The 17813-nt window shown below is 37.6% G+C and overlaps 1 protein-coding gene across 1 annotated transcript in view; it reads right to left on the bottom strand.

Moving 5' to 3' along the window:
* The window catches only part of cntn3a.2 (contactin 3a, tandem duplicate 2), a 72363-nt gene extending 59880 nt beyond the window's left edge, over window positions 1-12483 (bottom strand). Inside the window, exons 1-2 of the mRNA XM_052595100.1 lie at window positions 12096-12483; window positions 1259-1395 (exon numbers count right to left, since the gene is read on the bottom strand). Coding sequence (XP_052451060.1) covers window positions 1259-1313 — 55 coding nt within the window. The 5' untranslated portion in view covers window positions 1314-1395; window positions 12096-12483. The remainder of the gene's footprint in view (window positions 1-1258; window positions 1396-12095) is intronic.
* Between the last annotated feature and the right edge of the window lie 5330 nt (window positions 12484-17813).

Genomic DNA, 17813 nt, shown 5'->3' with positions numbered 1-17813 from the left:
GCTGACTCGGACACGCTCACTGCTGCTGGCTCGGGCACGCTCACTGCTGCTGGCTCGGGCACGCCAGCGCTCTCCGCTGCTGGCTCGGGCAAGCTCACCGCTGCTGGGTCGGGCACGCCAGCGCTCACCGCTGCTGGCACGGGCACGCCAGCGCTCTCCGCTGCTGGCACGGGCACGCCAGCGCTCTCCGCTGCTGGCACGGGCACGCCCACCGCTGCTGGTACGGGCACGCCAGTGCTCTCCACTGCTGGCACGGGCACGCCAGCGCTCTCCGCTGCTGGCACGGGAGGAAACGGGGTCACAGGACCGGCAGGCCCCCTCTTCCTCCTCTTCCTCCTTGGGCGCGGTGCAGAGACCACAGCTGGGTCAGAGGCGGGTTGGGGGAGTTCGGTCTCTGGCAGGACTGACTCCGACGATTCCGAGGCAGACTCCCACGATAACCGTCTCCCTCGCTTCCCGGGGAGACCGACGGGTGTGGGAGGCACCTCAGGACTCGGTGAGGGATGTGCCTGATCCCCCAGAGTGGCCACGGCCAGGATACGACCCTCTGGAACCGTTGGCAGCTGGGTAGGTGGGGACCTCTGGGGCTCCTCCTCTCGCCCGCTCGCTCCGGAACGACCTCCCCTGGTCCCCCGGAACACCACAAGGCGAGAGCCCTCAAAACAATCTCGCTTGCTGGCTGACAACATCCAGTATTGCCTCCTGTCTGCTGAGTTCCCTTTTGGTCGGTTCATTCTGTCAGGGTTTGCAAGGGAGGAACTCAAGTGCAGACAGGATACAACACAAAAGGGTTTATTAAATACAAAAGGGAAAACAAAAACCCACGAGGGGGAAAACAAGGGCTAGGGTAAGGACTAAATAACCAAACAAGACAGGGCTGACCAGATAAAGACACTAAACACTAACTATAAACAAACACTCACGGTATACAGGATACAATCACAGTCACCAGTGTGGAACACATCTGAGAAGCACATAAGTAACACAATGAACCGACGCAAGACAGAGCACACTAGGAGATCTAAATAGGGGTACTAATCAAGACACGACAGGTGTTACAGATAGGACAATCAAGACACGACTAGGTTAACAAGGGGGGCGGGGCAAGGGAACGAGACAACACAAGCACATGGCCCAAAGACAAGGCCATGCGCTTGTACACAAAACATGGGTCTGTCATGATCCTGCCTCAAGACTAGGAAAAAATCAAGGACACGAGGGCAGAATCATGACAGAAGGAATTACCAATTCATTTTACCTGCAAGATACTCCATGATTGATAGCAGCAAAAACTGTTTCCATAGTAACGTCATCTTCAGCTGCCAGGGGCGAGTGTTACTTGAATCCAGTGCGCCGTGAACGAACGGCTGCTCTCTCAAGAGAAAACCACCTGACCTGTTGAGGACCAGATTAGGAGAAATTAGAAATACTTTGTTATGGGCAGTCCAGTTTTATTTTTCTCTGTTAACACTAAAGATTAGTTTTTATGTAAAAGAAAGCCATGAGGTAATGAGCGGTGGCTGCTGTGTGCTCACAATACGCATCAGGGGGCGAAATTATCACAGCGCTAATGTGGCTTCAAAGATCACAAGTGAGATCACTTGAACTCAGAACAATACTCTTTTCCATGATGCAAACTGGTATTGATCGGCTGGAAGAACTAAAGTAGATTTTTGCAATTAAAAAAAGCCTGCAATCAACAATTTGAACAAATAGGTCTGCAGATATGTGAAAGAAAAATAAATAAACTAAACCAGGATTTTAATCAGAAAAGTGTATTATTGCTCATGATGTCACCTCACTGTCATATTTCTATTCCCACATATTGTACGTATTGAATCAATGGGAAATCCTCTGATTTTAATGAGAAAACATTACCTACCGAGTCACCGTTTTATATCTGAAATCTCCCTGTTTACACACTGTTAATGATTCAACAATGACAACATTTTTGTTAACAGCAGTTATGATAACAACTTCAACGTTGATTAAATTGACACTTGATTCAACTATATACACATACACACATCATTCCTATGTATATTTGCAAATTTGCACTGTTCTGTAGCTTTTTAACTGTCCTTGTTTCCAAAAAACTGAAGTGGATGTTGGTTAATAGAAAGTCATCAAAAAATACATGCATCACAACTTATTCAGAGTAGTAAAACTGACTGCATTTGGACATGAAGCTTTATTTCCAAGCATTTATAATGTCTCTCCGAGCAAGATGTTGCATTGGTAAACTTTTAATTTAAAACGACATTATTTTATTCTATCAATTATATCAATCCATTTACCATAAAATTACTGCAGAAAATGTTAAAGAAGTCTGAAGATTCAGTCTGGTTAAAGGGAAAATGATGTCCTAACCTATGCCAGTTGGCCATCACCTTTCAGATGAGTAAGGATGTACTGTACACATTACAGCTGTGATGGTCTGCAGGGTGTGCTTGTTTTTTAAAAATGACACACTATTCACAATAGCCAGTGAGTTATGGGGTTTGGATGGTGTTCAGTCGATTATTTTCTGCAGTGCCAATCTGCCAAGCAACATTTTAAATCAATTTATGGAGCCAAAGACAGGGAAAAAGGACAGAGGGAAGGATGTAGTACTGCTGATGTGAGAACAGAGAGATCCCAAAACAATGGGTTTGTGTTTTGATTTCCAACTGCAATCCAACATAGAACCAAACAAGATACATTTATTCATATTATTAAATAAGAAAAATATTATCATTGAGAATTTGGGGTTAGGGTTCATATTATTATTATTATTCATATATTATGTGAAAAGATCAAAAAGGCAAAAAAAATATAAAATTGTGAAATATTATAACAATTTTCTACAATTTACAACAGTTTTCTTTTTGAATGTATAAAGCATTTCTAAATAAAAATATAACATTTAAATATAAAAATAATTTTTTGTAATAGCATAAAAAGCATTTACTGTAACTTGAGCAATTTTAATTTGTCATTGCTGTTTTTTATTCCAAATAAATAAATAAATACACACTAAATAATTAATATGAATTGAATATTAAATGTGCATATTAATAAATGTATATTTTTACATTTAGCATATACTGTACTAATTGTTATGCAATTGAAACTATGATTAGTATATCTCCTAAATTCTGATGATTTTATAAAATAAAAAAAATTCTCAGAAGTAAATAATTTACTGCACAAAACATTTCTGGATGGCACCAGACATGTCATGATTATCCTAGCAGCACTGCATATTTAATATTATGCTGGTCATATTTTTTGAACCTTGCGTAGTTTTGTCCATGCTTTTCAAGGATTAGAGCATGTCACACAATCTGTCCATGTTGGCATCTGCCTAATCTGACAAACGGCAGATTAATTTGCACCCACACACCGCAGAGTTTGATCAGAATAGACCTGTGACCCACTTTTGGGCTGCGTCCCACCAGTTAAGAACCTCTGATGTAAGATGCAAAACCGTCAAGTTTCTCATAATACACTTCAGAGAAGCGCTTCATACAATTCACTGGTGCACAAAACACACGCTCGCACAAAGCCGAGTAATATCCAGGCCACTGAAGACTTATAAGGGCACTCCAAGAATGATAATTACTGCCATCTCATGTAGCTGCTGGAGCGTGGGGCCTCAGGAAAGATTTCCCTCATCTTTCAAGTTTTAGGCTGGTTTTAGCAGGAGCAAGTGTGTAAAATGGGATTTAAATACTCGGGATTTTGTGTGAAGAACACTGCATGACATGCATGTCGTGTTTCTTCTTGCTAAGCAGTCTTGAAGTGAAATCCTCAACACAGTGAGTCTGTGAGACCTTCTCATCACACTGAACCGTCTAGATCAGTCCCCTTAATGAAAAGTTGCACTGCGTAATTAGGGGCTCTGTTATTTGCAGCCTAATTGAATGCCTTTTAATACAAACAATTCAACATCCCTCCAAATAAAACACCCTGAAGATGTAAAGCCGCGCCAATAATGCTTAATTTTCGAACTCTCTAAAGCGAAGACTGCTTCAAAGAGCCATCTCCAGCCCATTACAAACAACTCACTGATTCCTTGATTATGTTTGCTTGTTTCTTGACTAAACATAATACAAAAACACTCGTTTGAATGTACAGTATATGTGTCCAGATTAGGGCGAGTTTCATTAACGAAAATTGTCGAAAAATGTTTGTTTACTACCTTTTTTGCGGCTAAAATGAGACGACGATGAGACGACACCAACATCATTAAAACATTAACTGTGACTATGTCATTGACGAAAAAAGGATGTAGTTTAAAAAAATTAAGTTTAAAACAACTGAATAAAACAAAAAGTGATGTTTTCTTCATCAGAAAGAGGAAACAAAATGATCTAGAATGTTTTTAGCTAAGCCCCCCATAAGGGTTGCCAGATGTCATGAGATTAAATCCCCCAATCAGAGCTTTTCTCTTAAAAAGGATACATTTTGTATGTAATTCCTGCCCCGTGAATTACTTAATCTTCACAACCTGGCAACCATGAGAACACTGTGTTCCTTCACATGATTGCTGTGACTAAATCTGCAATCAAACCTTCTCAGTGATGAATAAATCCACACATGGATCTTGGCTCTTTAGTTTGCAATCTTGGTTGCTGCATAAATGCACTTATGAATAAAAGTTTCTGCCACAAAAAGTAAATTTTCTTTAACATCTTTTTCTATTTTATTTAAGAAAAAAGTCAGAATTGCAAAAACGAAGTCTGATTTGTGATATAAAAAGTTGCAATTCACTTTTGTAAAAACTAAACAATAGAAAACTGTTGTTTTAATAGAAAAACATAAGTTATGATTACAATTTTTTTCAGCAAAATAATTGTGATTATCAGTTTAACTATACAGCATGACTAAAATATGACGTTTTCATTGATTAAAACTAGCCTAAACTAAACTTTTAGACAAATTAAACTTAGACAAAAAAAAAAAAAAAAATAGGACAGGTTGTCAAAGTATGCTAAAAATTGACAATTTTACATAGGACTAAGACTAAAATTAAGACAAACAAAAAAAACAGCCAAAAAAATAAACACTATTTCAGATTTTTAACCAAATGCAACACTTGAACCACGCTGATATAGCTGAGATACAGAATGTAATGAATTTTTTTTCAAGTGTAGCAATAAATTGACTTTTAGTATTCTTCTCTCCTGAGGACAATATTCTGTCAATAGCAAGTGTGACAAAATGCATTACGATGCCCTGAAGTGCTTCAGATAACTGAAATATCAGAGACATTAAGACAAAAAGAAGAATTCTAATAAGCAACACAGACAGACAGTCTATTTGTGACAAACATATCTTTTACTCTCCCATAACGTTGCAGTTATAGGTTAGTTAGCTGGCGTCTTCATGGCACAACACTTTGTTCTGTGTGATCTTGCTGGTTTATGTTTTGATGATCCTCTGCGGGGTATAAGAGCGATTATTGTGTCGCTGGCCGGCCTGACTGATTTTCTCAATTACAAAGCTGTTGAGCGCAGTTTAGCGGGACAGATGTTATATTTGTATTCATTTCTTTCATTACTTTACAGGGTGGATGACACGTGAAATGAGCCTGAAACAAGAGATGAATATCTATTATGTTCCTTATGTAACGACACACATACAAATGGCATCAGGTGGGATTTTTTCATTTTATTTATTTTTTAAGCTTCGGAAATCAGTCACAAAATGACACCGAACAGCAGTATATCATTTTTTAGAAATGTAATGTAATGCTAGAAACTGAATGAAGTAATAAACCAATTTATATTGGCTAAAACTGATGTTCAAGTTAAATGTGTTGACATGCACAGTCCTACTCTGGTTATGCTTAATAATCTGACAGCATTTAAGATCATGTACAACAGTTCCTTTGCATTTACATTTGTATATTATAGCGTCTTATTAAGTATGCATTTGTCTCATGCATCTATATGTTATAGATGCATGTTTATGTATATAGCATCATCAATATATGGCTGGGCAATGTATCAGATATTCAAATAATATTTACAATGATGTTATTAAATGATATAACACTGTAATTATTGCAGCAATTCGAATAAACTGTTCATTTGGTAATTACATGTCAAGAGACTAATTATGAGATTCTTCACTGGAAATTAAAACTTAAAGGGACAGTTCACCGAAAAATAAAAAGTAAAAGTTACCCAATGATTTACTCACCCTCAAGCCATCCTAACTTTCTATCATATTAATAAAATCAGAGTCATCTGAAAACATCTCCTGGCTCTTCCAAGCTTTACAATGACAGTGAATGGGGATCGAGATGTTCAAGCCCAAAAAAATGCATCCATCCCTCACAATAAGAAATCCACATGGCTCGGGTGGTTATGAATTAATGGATTTGTGTACGAAATGGTACAAATCAGTGGCACACAAGATGCGATGATGATGTAATTGTCATTACATTTTACATTTTTAGCCTATCCAGTTGAACCCATAAGATGCGGCACTGCTACATTGTTCATTCAAAAGAATTTGGAGAAAGAGAACATCAGCGCTGGGAAGGGGAGCATTTGGGGATTCGGTGCCTTGCTCAAGAGCACCTCAGTCGTGGTATTGCCGGCCTGAGACTCGAACCCACAACCCTAGGGTTAGGAGACAAACTCTCTAACTACTAGGCCTGTTTCTACATGTTTAGAAAGCCATGTAAAATTCATGTAAGTTTGAACTTTTAAAACACACGTATCAAGAATGTATACATTTTTTACCCATCCCACTGCATCTTATGTTTTTAAATGCCTAAAAGTACTCTTTGTGATTGGTTTTTGGTTCTTTGTATTAAACTATACATGCATACAAAATGCTGTTTTGTTTGCAATTGTTTAAGCTACTTAATTAATTATATATGGTTTATAAACATTCATTTATTAAACATGCACTTTTATCAAAGATAGTCATATTATTTTATTGCTTTGAAGAAACGTGCGTTACTAATATTTTGCTCTATGCCCCCTCTTGTGAACATAATTTGAATATTGATGATATTTAAGTACAAAATTCGATTTTGCCATTTTGACAGCCCTAATGCAGTGACCACAATGCAGAAAACACACTGGGGAAGTTGTGGCCTAGTGGTTAGAGAGTTTGACTGAGTCTCGGGCCGGCAATACCACTACTGAGGTGCCCTTGAGCAAGGCACAGAACCCCCAACTGCTCCCTGGGCAGCTGGATATATAGCTGCCCACTGCTCCGGGTGTGTGTTCACAGTGGGTGTGTGTTCACTGCTGTGTGTGTGCACTTTGGATGGGTTAAATGCAGAGCACGAATTCTGAGTATGAGTCACCATACTTGGCTGTATGACACGTCACTTCACTTCACAAATCATAAATCAGAGGTACAAAAAAAGGATTTAAAAATGTCAGAGGATTTGGATCTACTGTAAGCCGAAAGGAGAAAGGTTTTCCTTTGCTGTAAAAAAACCATGGTACTTACTGTACAAGACAAGTAGACTCTCTCATGATTGTGCATATGACAGTTTGCATAAGCTAGAGATTATGGCTTATAAAGTTTAAAATCTGGATATTTTTCTTACAGGCCATTAGTAACTTTTCGTTAGCCATGTGGAGCTTTTTATGTTTTATTATGATGGATGGATACACTTTATTTTGCTTCAAAATCTTGATCACCATTCAACGCCATTATAAAGCTGGGAAGAGCCAGGACATTTTTTTTATATAACTCCTGTTGTATTCATCTGAAATAAGAAAGACGGTCAAACTTTATTTTAGGGTCCAATTCTCACTATTAACTAACCATTAACTATGACTTTTGCCTCAATTAACTCCTTATTTGCTGCTTATTAATAGTTTATAAGGTAGTTGTTAAGTTTAGGGTATTGGGTAGGATTATGGATGTTATGCATTATATGTACTTTATAAGCACTAATAAACAGCCAATATGTTAATAAGCAACTACTTATTAGTGTGAATTGGACCCTATACTAAAGTGTTACCAGAAAGCCATATACAGTACACTTAGGATGGCTTGAGGGTCAGTAAATCATGGGGTAGCTTTCATTTCTGGGTGAACTATCCCTTTAAGTGCCAAAAACAGCATTTTTGAAATGGTTTCATTTATGTAACTCAGTTCAAACTGTCTATTTCTAAGATTCGATAAAAAATCTATCTATCTATCTATCTATCTATCTATCTATCTATCTATCTATCTATCTATCTATCTATCTATCTATCTATCTATCTATCTATCTATCTAGAAAAGCCTTATATACCACACAGGATATAGGATATAAAAATCTATTGGTCAGACCTAGTGACCTACTATCACCAACTGTCAAACTGAAACCCAACAAATGAAGAGATACAGCGATGAGGAAGGCCCGGCGTTGAGGCACAGTTGAAGTGGATGTGGCAATATTAATCTCAGGTGGTGACGAGTGAAGCTTTCACTCTGAAACACAAAGCCATTAATAACAGCCTATCAATTGCTTTCTCTTTTTCTGGAACCAGAGAGTGGCCTCTACGGGTACCGGAGCACATCATCAAAACAGCAGATGAGGCTGGCGGCAGCGGCGAGGGAAGCGAGAGGCGCCAGATTTGTGATAATCATCATTCACTCGGTCCCTTTGCCTGTAGGCACTTTACATCAAAACAAATGACAACTGCATCTTATAGTGACATGTTAGTTTAAGCAAATGCATCGAAGACAGCTTATCAAAACCATTCCCGACAGAGAAACAGCCTTGTGCCGCCGCCGATACCAGCGAGATTTGAGATAAATGTGCACATTATTGCATTACTGTAACGGGTGAAGTCTGTTTTCCTACATGATGTCTGTTTTTTCATTTTTAAATTATGAATAAATGTTTGATGAACAGCTTGGCGAACAGCTGGGTTGGATTTAGTAACAGGTGAGATGACCAATCTAGCAATTGAGAGAGGGCGGATGAATGCAAACCGTTTCTAGGAACAACAAAACAACGAAACTCTACGAATTATAAAACAAGAGCGATGCAAGAGATTTACATTTTTGTGCACTTCAGTCACGGCGACGTTAAAAAAACCCTGGTTTGATATGTGAATTTCTCAGGGGCCACTAAACGATCAACATGATCAAAACCATGTTTTCGAAAACCTGTTGTACACAACCTACTATACATCTTCTGTTGTCTGTTGATAGTTTATACGTTTTTAGCAGGATAAAAGCCTTTTAATGTAAATCTAAAAATGTTCAATGATACCACAAGAATAACTTTTATATTCTAATCTCAAAACTAACATCTACTGAACTGAAGCAATAGGATTCCTTGATTAACTTTATATCATTTTTAGAAAAAAGCATGAATATTTATTGTTTCATCTCTCAATCATCATTGCATTGTAGCTTACTGAAATATGTGTTGACTCCCACAATACAAACTACAGAGCAGAATCATTTAAATATTAGGAAATAGAACGGCACCTGATGTTTCTGTGCATTTTCTGTAAGAATCGAATCTAACTTTTGGTCATATTAATATTAGCAACTGAATCAAATAGTATATATGCATATTTTACTCAGTTTGGGCGCCTGAATTAAATTGAGACGTTTGTTCCATACTCTCAATATAATACTATATAAAAGTCTGATGTATCATATTTGATACATATATTAATATTTTGACAAGAGGTTCATTAAACTGTTCCATATAAAAAATTTAAACTAAAAACTTTACAGGGTTAACCTAGTTTCCCTGCTTTTGAAATCAATGAGAGTCCATCAGACAAACGTGTACACGATTCAGAAACTTATTTTCATTAAAAATGCATTCTGTCAAGGACTATTATGTTTTTATCCTTCCTCTCTTCCTTTCCTAAGTACTGACCTTATTTAGTTCTTTCCAAGAACTTTGCAAAGCTACAACTCCATTTAAAAATCATTTCTGCAAATTAGAAGAGCTATTAAAGTGTTTTTTACTGACAAACAGAATTCCTTTAGCCGAAAACGGAGGCACTTATAACAACCCATATTTTGTCGATTATAAAATCGTGAAATAAAAAAAAAAGTGTCTTTCAGGATTTTTCTGTGACATTGTGTTGTTAAGTGCTGATCTGTTGTAATTAGAGTAGGCATGCGTTTGTCCTTAATTTATTTGCTCCCTTAAGCCCAAAGTCGGAGACACTCATTAGGATAACGAATGGCAGCTTCGGAGAGAGGTCTCAGGACACAGAATTCTTCCCACTCCTACATGACTAGACGACTAATAAGTCTCATCATGGATGCTCCCTGTGCACGAGGAGTTTTAAGAACAACGCCGTTTTTTAAATGTCAACCCACAAGGGCATTTATGCTAACAGATACCTAGAATTACTTGTGTTTGTGCCATATAGACTCCGCAAGAGATTATTTGAAATGCAATTTAGTTCTTGCCGTGAATAAATTGAGGGGAGCGCACATATATAAAGCAGGTCATTTAAAGATTCTCCATGGTGTGAATTTTACGCAAGTTGTCTGTGCCGATGAATGACTTCATTTCACAGCTTCAGTGTTATTAAAGGTCCACAGATTTATTTTATTTTTTTACACCACACGTGTGGAATGAAATGAGCAAAATGCTGCATTAAATCTCAGCCTCTCCTCACATGCAATGCAGAATGCATGTCTCATGTGCATGAGCAATAAAGTCCTCGGCTGAATTTGATCACGGATTCATATTAAATCTGTGGCTGCGAGATGAAAGGACACTTGGCACTTCTAAGCGGAGCGGAAAGTGAGGGACATTTCTTGACTTCTCTTGACTCCGTGTGATTCTCATATTGCATGCATACTTCAGATGAATAATTCAAGTGAAATTAAAAACTAAAAGTTCACATTAAAAATGCAAAGCCATATTACAAGTATCATTTCTGGAGGAAGTGGTCGCTCTCGAAGAGAGCATGATATCAGTTTAACCACAGAGCAGTGTTACATCATATGAGAAGCATAATAAACATAAAATGCCTCGCTGATACAATATCACCACACTCTCAGGAAACACAAACAGGCATTTTAAATAAAAGTATGCTATTCTTTACATTATTCATGCAACGTGATTAAGAAGAACCCAACATGGAGCCTACTTTATCAATATAGTTACCGTACCATGCTGAGCTACTCGTAAATACACTTTACACAAAAGCAAACAGTACATTTAGAAATGTATTTGGTAAAAATGACATTCTTGCAAGGACTATATTATGGGTTTTTCTTTTTTATGTTTGTTTTTTTTAAGTGCCCACTCAACTACTTTTGAAGAACTTCACAAAGCTACACTGTCCATTAACCTCCTTTCTGGAACTTTAAAGCGGTTTTACTGATGAATGCATGAACTATGCATGTTTGGGAAAATACATATTGTGTGTGTGTGTGTGTAAAATGTTCATGACATGGTTTTAATATGATTCAGCATCACTAAATCAGCCAATACATACACTAAAATGACTATAACTTCACATAACTAAATAAACTAATACAGTCAATACATTCATTTATACCAACAAAACTATTTATTTTATTTATTTTTTTGGGGGGTGGGGGGTTGAATCAGGTAGAAATGGATCTTTTAAGGCATGCAGGTTACTTGCTTTATACAGTATATATTATTATATCTAGGCTAATCTAATAAGATTATTATGGCTAATATAAAATGCGATTGGTGTAACAAGGACATTGTAATGTAAAGGAATAGGCACTTTTGTTCTGAATGTCAGGCTCTCTCCAGGGGTTTTCCTGACACACCAGCAGAGCACCTGTGCATTTCTGCAGGAGATGCGCAGCTGAAGCTCTGCCTGAACTTCACTGCTGCAGAGCTCCTTATATCCGTGCCTGTCAAATCCAGCCCTGTCAATCAGCATCATTCAGCACACGCTGTTTAACAGTAAACCAACACGAGCTGATGGGTGAGCTAATATTGGACCTGCTGATTAACGCATCTGCTGCTTCCATCACGGATTCACTGGGAATTCTAATGCAGCAATACATGAGCATGAATTATGGGTGAACCTGAAAGCCGTGCAAGGTGAAACAATGAGCAGGCAGAACAATTCTTATAACAAAACGCCAAATTGAATATATAAAATGTTCTACTTTACCCGACTAACGTGTTTTTTTCTTCTCTCAGTTCGTGTATTTCTTCAGTCTGTGCTCCACGAGCGGTAGCCTAGATGAGAGAGAGGTGCTGACATCGCAGTCACTGAGATTTCGGGAAAACCATTTTGCCCAAGTCTTGCGTCCAGAGAAAGAGACAGAGAGAAAGAGAGGGAAGAAAGCGCAGGCTGTAGGAGGGTTTCGCCCTTTCTCCTTCGGTTCTTCACCCCTGAATATATTCCAGCACGGCTTCCTCGCAAATGTGTCTGCAAACTGCGCACAAACCCAGACAGTGCTCCTCCTGAGCCAAGCTCACCTTGCAGGATTCACAGCCATACAGAGAAAAGAGAGAGATGTTGTTTGCGGCTAGATTTACATTCAGCGTGTCCAGCCAGCGCTGGGTCCAGCAAATCAGCGAAAGACTGGAGCGACACACTTTATGAACAACAGCGCCACCTTCTGACCGAAGCGCACATCTGGCCGTCATCAAAACAGAAGGGAAGCGTGAGGGATTGTTACGTTTTCGCCTCCACTCCCCAGTGGTTCAATTAGCGATTTATTTTTACGTTTAATGAATAAATGAATGAAATAAAATATTGCATTCTTAATTGCATTGCATTGCACATTATAAATGTCTTTACTGGTGAATTTAATTGAATACTCTCTGAATAAAATTATTTTTAATAAAAAATACAATCTTACTTTTAAATTAAATCGTATTGTGTTATGGTTTTTCACACACACACACACACACACACACACACACACACACACACACACACACACACACACACACACACACACACACACACACACACACACATTAGACAGAAAAACAAATAAGAAAACAGCTATTTTAAATAATATTTCACAATATTATTGTTCTTTCTGTATTTTTTTTTTTTTAATAAAAATAAATGCAGCCCTGGTGAGCATAAGGGACTTCTTTCAAAAACATTAGCCAGCAGTCTATTTATTTAGTAATAAATAAATATATAACTAACATTTAAGCCAGTAGTTTACTCTACTTAATCAGTAATTTAACCAGTTTTGTTTTCCAGCATAAATATCTGAAGATGCCTAAACATACTTTCGAAATGAAAAATTAAATATCACGACTTGTTTTCAGAGAAAACGAGTGATATTTATTTATGATTTGCCAGTGGGGTAGGAAAAGTAAACATGTTTTCACTTATGTCAAATATATTAATCTTTCTTATGCCATTGGCAAATAATTATTTCTCTGAAAAAAGAAAATAAAAAAAAAGACTTAATACTATATACTCTTTTGCTTCTGAAGTAAATATGTAAATGTGTTTTGTATTAAGGATGTTAATGGAAAAGTATGATTTTTCATTCTTTCATTCTTTTTTTTTTGGCCGCATAATTAGTCGAAGCCCATTTTTCGGTTGCCTCCCAAAACATTTTTTCCAAAACATTTTTCTATAACATTGCACTGCATATGCTGGACTGACATGCTTTATCTCTGACACCTGCAGCACAAAGCGCGCTGAACTTATGTGAAACATGACAGGCTTGCAGTTATGCTCAATGCCTTCAGAAAGATATATCTGAGTGTGCTCAAATTGACCTTGAAATGAGACTATTCAATCCCATTCAGGAACAAATGGCATGACTCTATGGGTGCCACCAGTCCACAAGTGCAGTCGGACCTGGTGTCAAGAGTGCCAGGTCTCAGCGATTGAACTTGTCAACTACTTTGAGCTCCAAATGGTTCACTATTCTAGAAGGGTTAACAAGTTATTCAGGTCTCTGCAACAAACAAGCCCCTTCACCCTAGCATGCACACAAACCTATAATTCAAGGACGAGAGCAACTTAAATTCACCCTTTTCGTAGGCTACTTTCTGCGTTTCTTTTGTGTCAGTCAAGAATTTCTCTTAAAAAACATCACTGTCTATCAGCACAGACCCCACAGGCCTGCGCTGGAGTGTAAAACACACCCACGTTCGCCCACAAAAAACACTGCCTTTTATTAGCACTTCCCAGACATATCCATCCATATCACCCCATTATAATTGTTGTTGGAAATAAATCTCGGAACAAGACCGGAAGATTAGATGATCTTTGGAAAGGTCGAACAGCGCTCCTCCGGGTGTTGAGAACAGGTCAATTCCAGAGACAAACCCCGGTAAAATAAGCTCTCTTTATTAAAGCCGAAGCCATGTTCTTCCCCACTGCCATTAAACACATATTAATCATGCTTACTTCAGCCCAGGATACTTTAACACAGCCCAGCCATCATTAATAACGCTCCATCCAGTCCCGCGTTGACATTTCCTTTAATTATCTCCGTAATTTATTCATGTACTGTATCAGTGGCGCTTGTTGTGCGAAGCTGCCTGCGAGGAATATTTTACTCAAGCCTCTTCAAGACGCAGGATTAACTATGCTAATGAGGAGGCTGGGAGGCATGACTGCTATTTGTGCCTGTTAAGCCAGGAAGCCATTAGGCCCTCGATACACACGTGCCAGTTGAAACAGGTTTGAGTTTGTTACAGTGTCAGAAATGTTTTGAGCATTATATTTGTGTTACAATGACGTCATTTTGTCATACATTTTAGTAAACACTTGAGCCACATTCAAGGCTTTGAGCTTTACGGTTACATTCACATTAATGTTGTCTAATTACTGTGTTTACAAGTGTTTTGGTATCATGTTTGCACATTAAATGCAGATCAACGACTGAGGGTCACACAATTCACAATATTTTATGACATTACCTGATAACTTTGTCTCATTTACAAAATGCATGTGCAAGAAGTGAGACAGGAAACCTCGTAAGACTACAGCTCTTCCCTCTTAAATTTTCTGTGCCATGTATATTGCTTTCTTATTGGCTGTTGCTGGCCACTGATGTATTTTCCATCTAAAACACATTTTACACTACAAGATTGGCAGAAAGGGCATTGGTGTCGCCTCAGAATTCAGGCTGTCACTGAATGAAAATCAAGCCTAAAATTGTGTAGTGGTATTTTATATTTTCAATCAATCCCATCAATTTTCCAAACTGCTTTATCCCCCGCAGTCATCATTTTTATATTCTATAATTGTAACTTATATAGCACTCTTTAAAAAAAAACGTGTTTTACAGAATGTAAGTATGGGAAGACTTTATTTTATATTAAGTTATAATGAATTATTATTAAATAAATAATTGTTGCAATACACCATGCTTTTTTAGTGTGAATATACTACTACTTGCACTAGTTTTTCTTTATTTTTTTTCTTCTTTTTTTTTTTATATTTTTGTTATTGAAGGAAGAACAGGTTAACATGTTACATGGAAAAAGTAACAATGCTCTTTAATTTACCCCCCCCCCCCCCACTTACCATCCCCACAGAAGAGAACAAGGGGAAAAAAGAAAGTAAACAACAACAACAAAAAATATTTAAATACATAAATAATAAAAAATCAATAATAAAAATCAATAAATCTCAAATTGTTAATATTACATTAAGGAATTACTTATCATCATTGTTAGCCCATTGGGTTTGATTGCATTGTCTGTTACATCATGCACAGGCCTATTTAATTTAACCATTACTTTTATTTTGGGGGAAGAGTTAGATGTTTTTCAAAATATGAGATCGTTGGAGTCCATACTGAGTAAAAACATTTAGTGGATCCTCTAAGAGAATATTTAATTGTATCCAATTTTAAAAACATCATCACATCACTAATCCAGAGTGAAACTAAAAGGTGGCTTACTTGTTTTCCAATCCAGTAATATTCTTCTGAGGAAGACATGCAAAAGCAAAATTTTTGAACATATCATTTAAAAACTAGGCCCAATTTCTTTCATATATGCCTCAGAAATAATTTAAAATATAGTTTTCCAGTAGTTAAAGGGTTAGTTCACCCAAATATGAAAATTATGTCATTAATAACTTGACATTAATGACCTCTTTCGGACAGTTCGATTCAATAAACCAGTTGAAATAAACGGTTCACCTGTTCTTTTGCGCTCGACGTAAGGACATCATTGCCGCGGATTGCCCTTGATTCAAGCCTTCGGTTTACCCGTGCTCATAACACCAGCACAGAATCAGTTCAGAATTAATCACCCATAGGCCTAGTAATAGTTCAGTTCAGATGCACTCGAGAACGAGTCAATCGTTTGTTTGTTTTTTGGAGTGTCAGCCACATTAAAAAAGTGAACAGCTTAAGTCATTTGTGGATTAATGCGTATTGGAGACGTGAACCATTTCAAACGGTTCAGTTCGATTTGGTGAACTGGTTCAAAAAGATCTGGTTACATCGAATGATTCATTCGCAAACCAGATATCACTACACTGCAGTGTTTTGAACTCTCTCTCACAAGAGACCTGGAAGAGAAGACATGGCTGAGTAAAGTCATAATTTTTGCTATTTTTGGACCAAAATGTATTTTCGATGCTTCAATAAATTCTAACTGACCCTCTGATGTCACATGGACTACTTTGATGATGTTTTTCTTACCTTTCTGGACATGGACAGTAGACCGTACACACAGCTTCAATGGAGGGACTGAGAGCTTTCAGAAGATGAACAGAGGTCTCACGGGTTTGGAACGACATGAGGGTGAGTTATTAATGACATCATTTTAATATTTGGGTGAACTAACCCTTAAGAAGTCTGGGGCAAGCCCAAAACATATGAGCCAAATCTGTTTTAGGAGAGTGACATCGCTCACACGTGTCAACTCCATTTTGACCTTGCTGTAGTGAAGTCTGTGGAGGACCTTGAACTGAATTAAACCTAAATGAGTACAGGAGGTTGTTCCATTCACTCTAAATAATGCTACTTTTTCTAAAAGGTGTGGTAGAATAGTGCAGAATGATGGGACTTACCTGAAGTAAAGTGAGAAAAATATAAACTAAAATTACACAATTAAGGAAACATATTCATCTATGAAATTCAAAAGAGTCACAGGTCTAAAAAGGGCCTGAAAGTAAAGGTAGAGATACCTTAAAGTGGCTTTTGAAATTGACTCCTTTACAACTCTGACTCCTGGACTAAAACACAACCCGTGGCAGCAGTATTAAAGTAGCCTAATTATGTGATTCAGCAGCTAGCTACTAATGTACTCACATTCACTTAAGCCTTTCTGTCTGTTAACATGCAAATTTTTGTTTAAATCGGACTGAATTCATTACAGTTTATGAATCTGGATGTAGTGTCTACATGAACGCTATATCTATTTTGACATGCATACACTCCACAAATATAAAGTTTTCCTCTGTTTGCACATATTACCCACTCTCGTGTTTCTTTATTAGTTAAACTGCAAAATTAATATTAGTCCATTTCTGGATAAATAACTGCTGTAGTGCTTATATTTATCAAGCAGTAAAAATGTGCACCCTGTGCCCAAAACCACTCTGCAGGAAAAGTTAGGTGACAAGTAAAATGTTTTGAGTAAGTGCGTTACTTGTTATAAACGTAGTGGAGCAAACAGTACCTATACAAAAATGTAGTCAAATTGAGAGTAAAAGTTACTATACTTAAAAAAAGCTGGGTTAAAAACAACACAACTTGGCAAGTTGTATTTGGCAACCCAGCACTGGATCAATATTGAACAGAACACATGCTGGGTTATTTGCTGGTTGCATGCTGGTTTTTACCTAACATGCTGGGTGTTTTATTTTAAGTCAACCATTGTTTAGAAATTATATTGCTGCCTTACAAACAAACTGAAACAAACAAACAAACAAAACTTG

This window comes from Carassius gibelio, chromosome B23 (assembly GCF_023724105.1).
Source record: "Carassius gibelio isolate Cgi1373 ecotype wild population from Czech Republic chromosome B23, carGib1.2-hapl.c, whole genome shotgun sequence".
NCBI lineage: Eukaryota > Metazoa > Chordata > Actinopteri > Cypriniformes > Cyprinidae > Carassius > Carassius gibelio.
The sequence above is the reverse complement of the archived record's forward strand: the minus strand, read 5'-3'. Positions and strand labels throughout refer to the sequence as shown.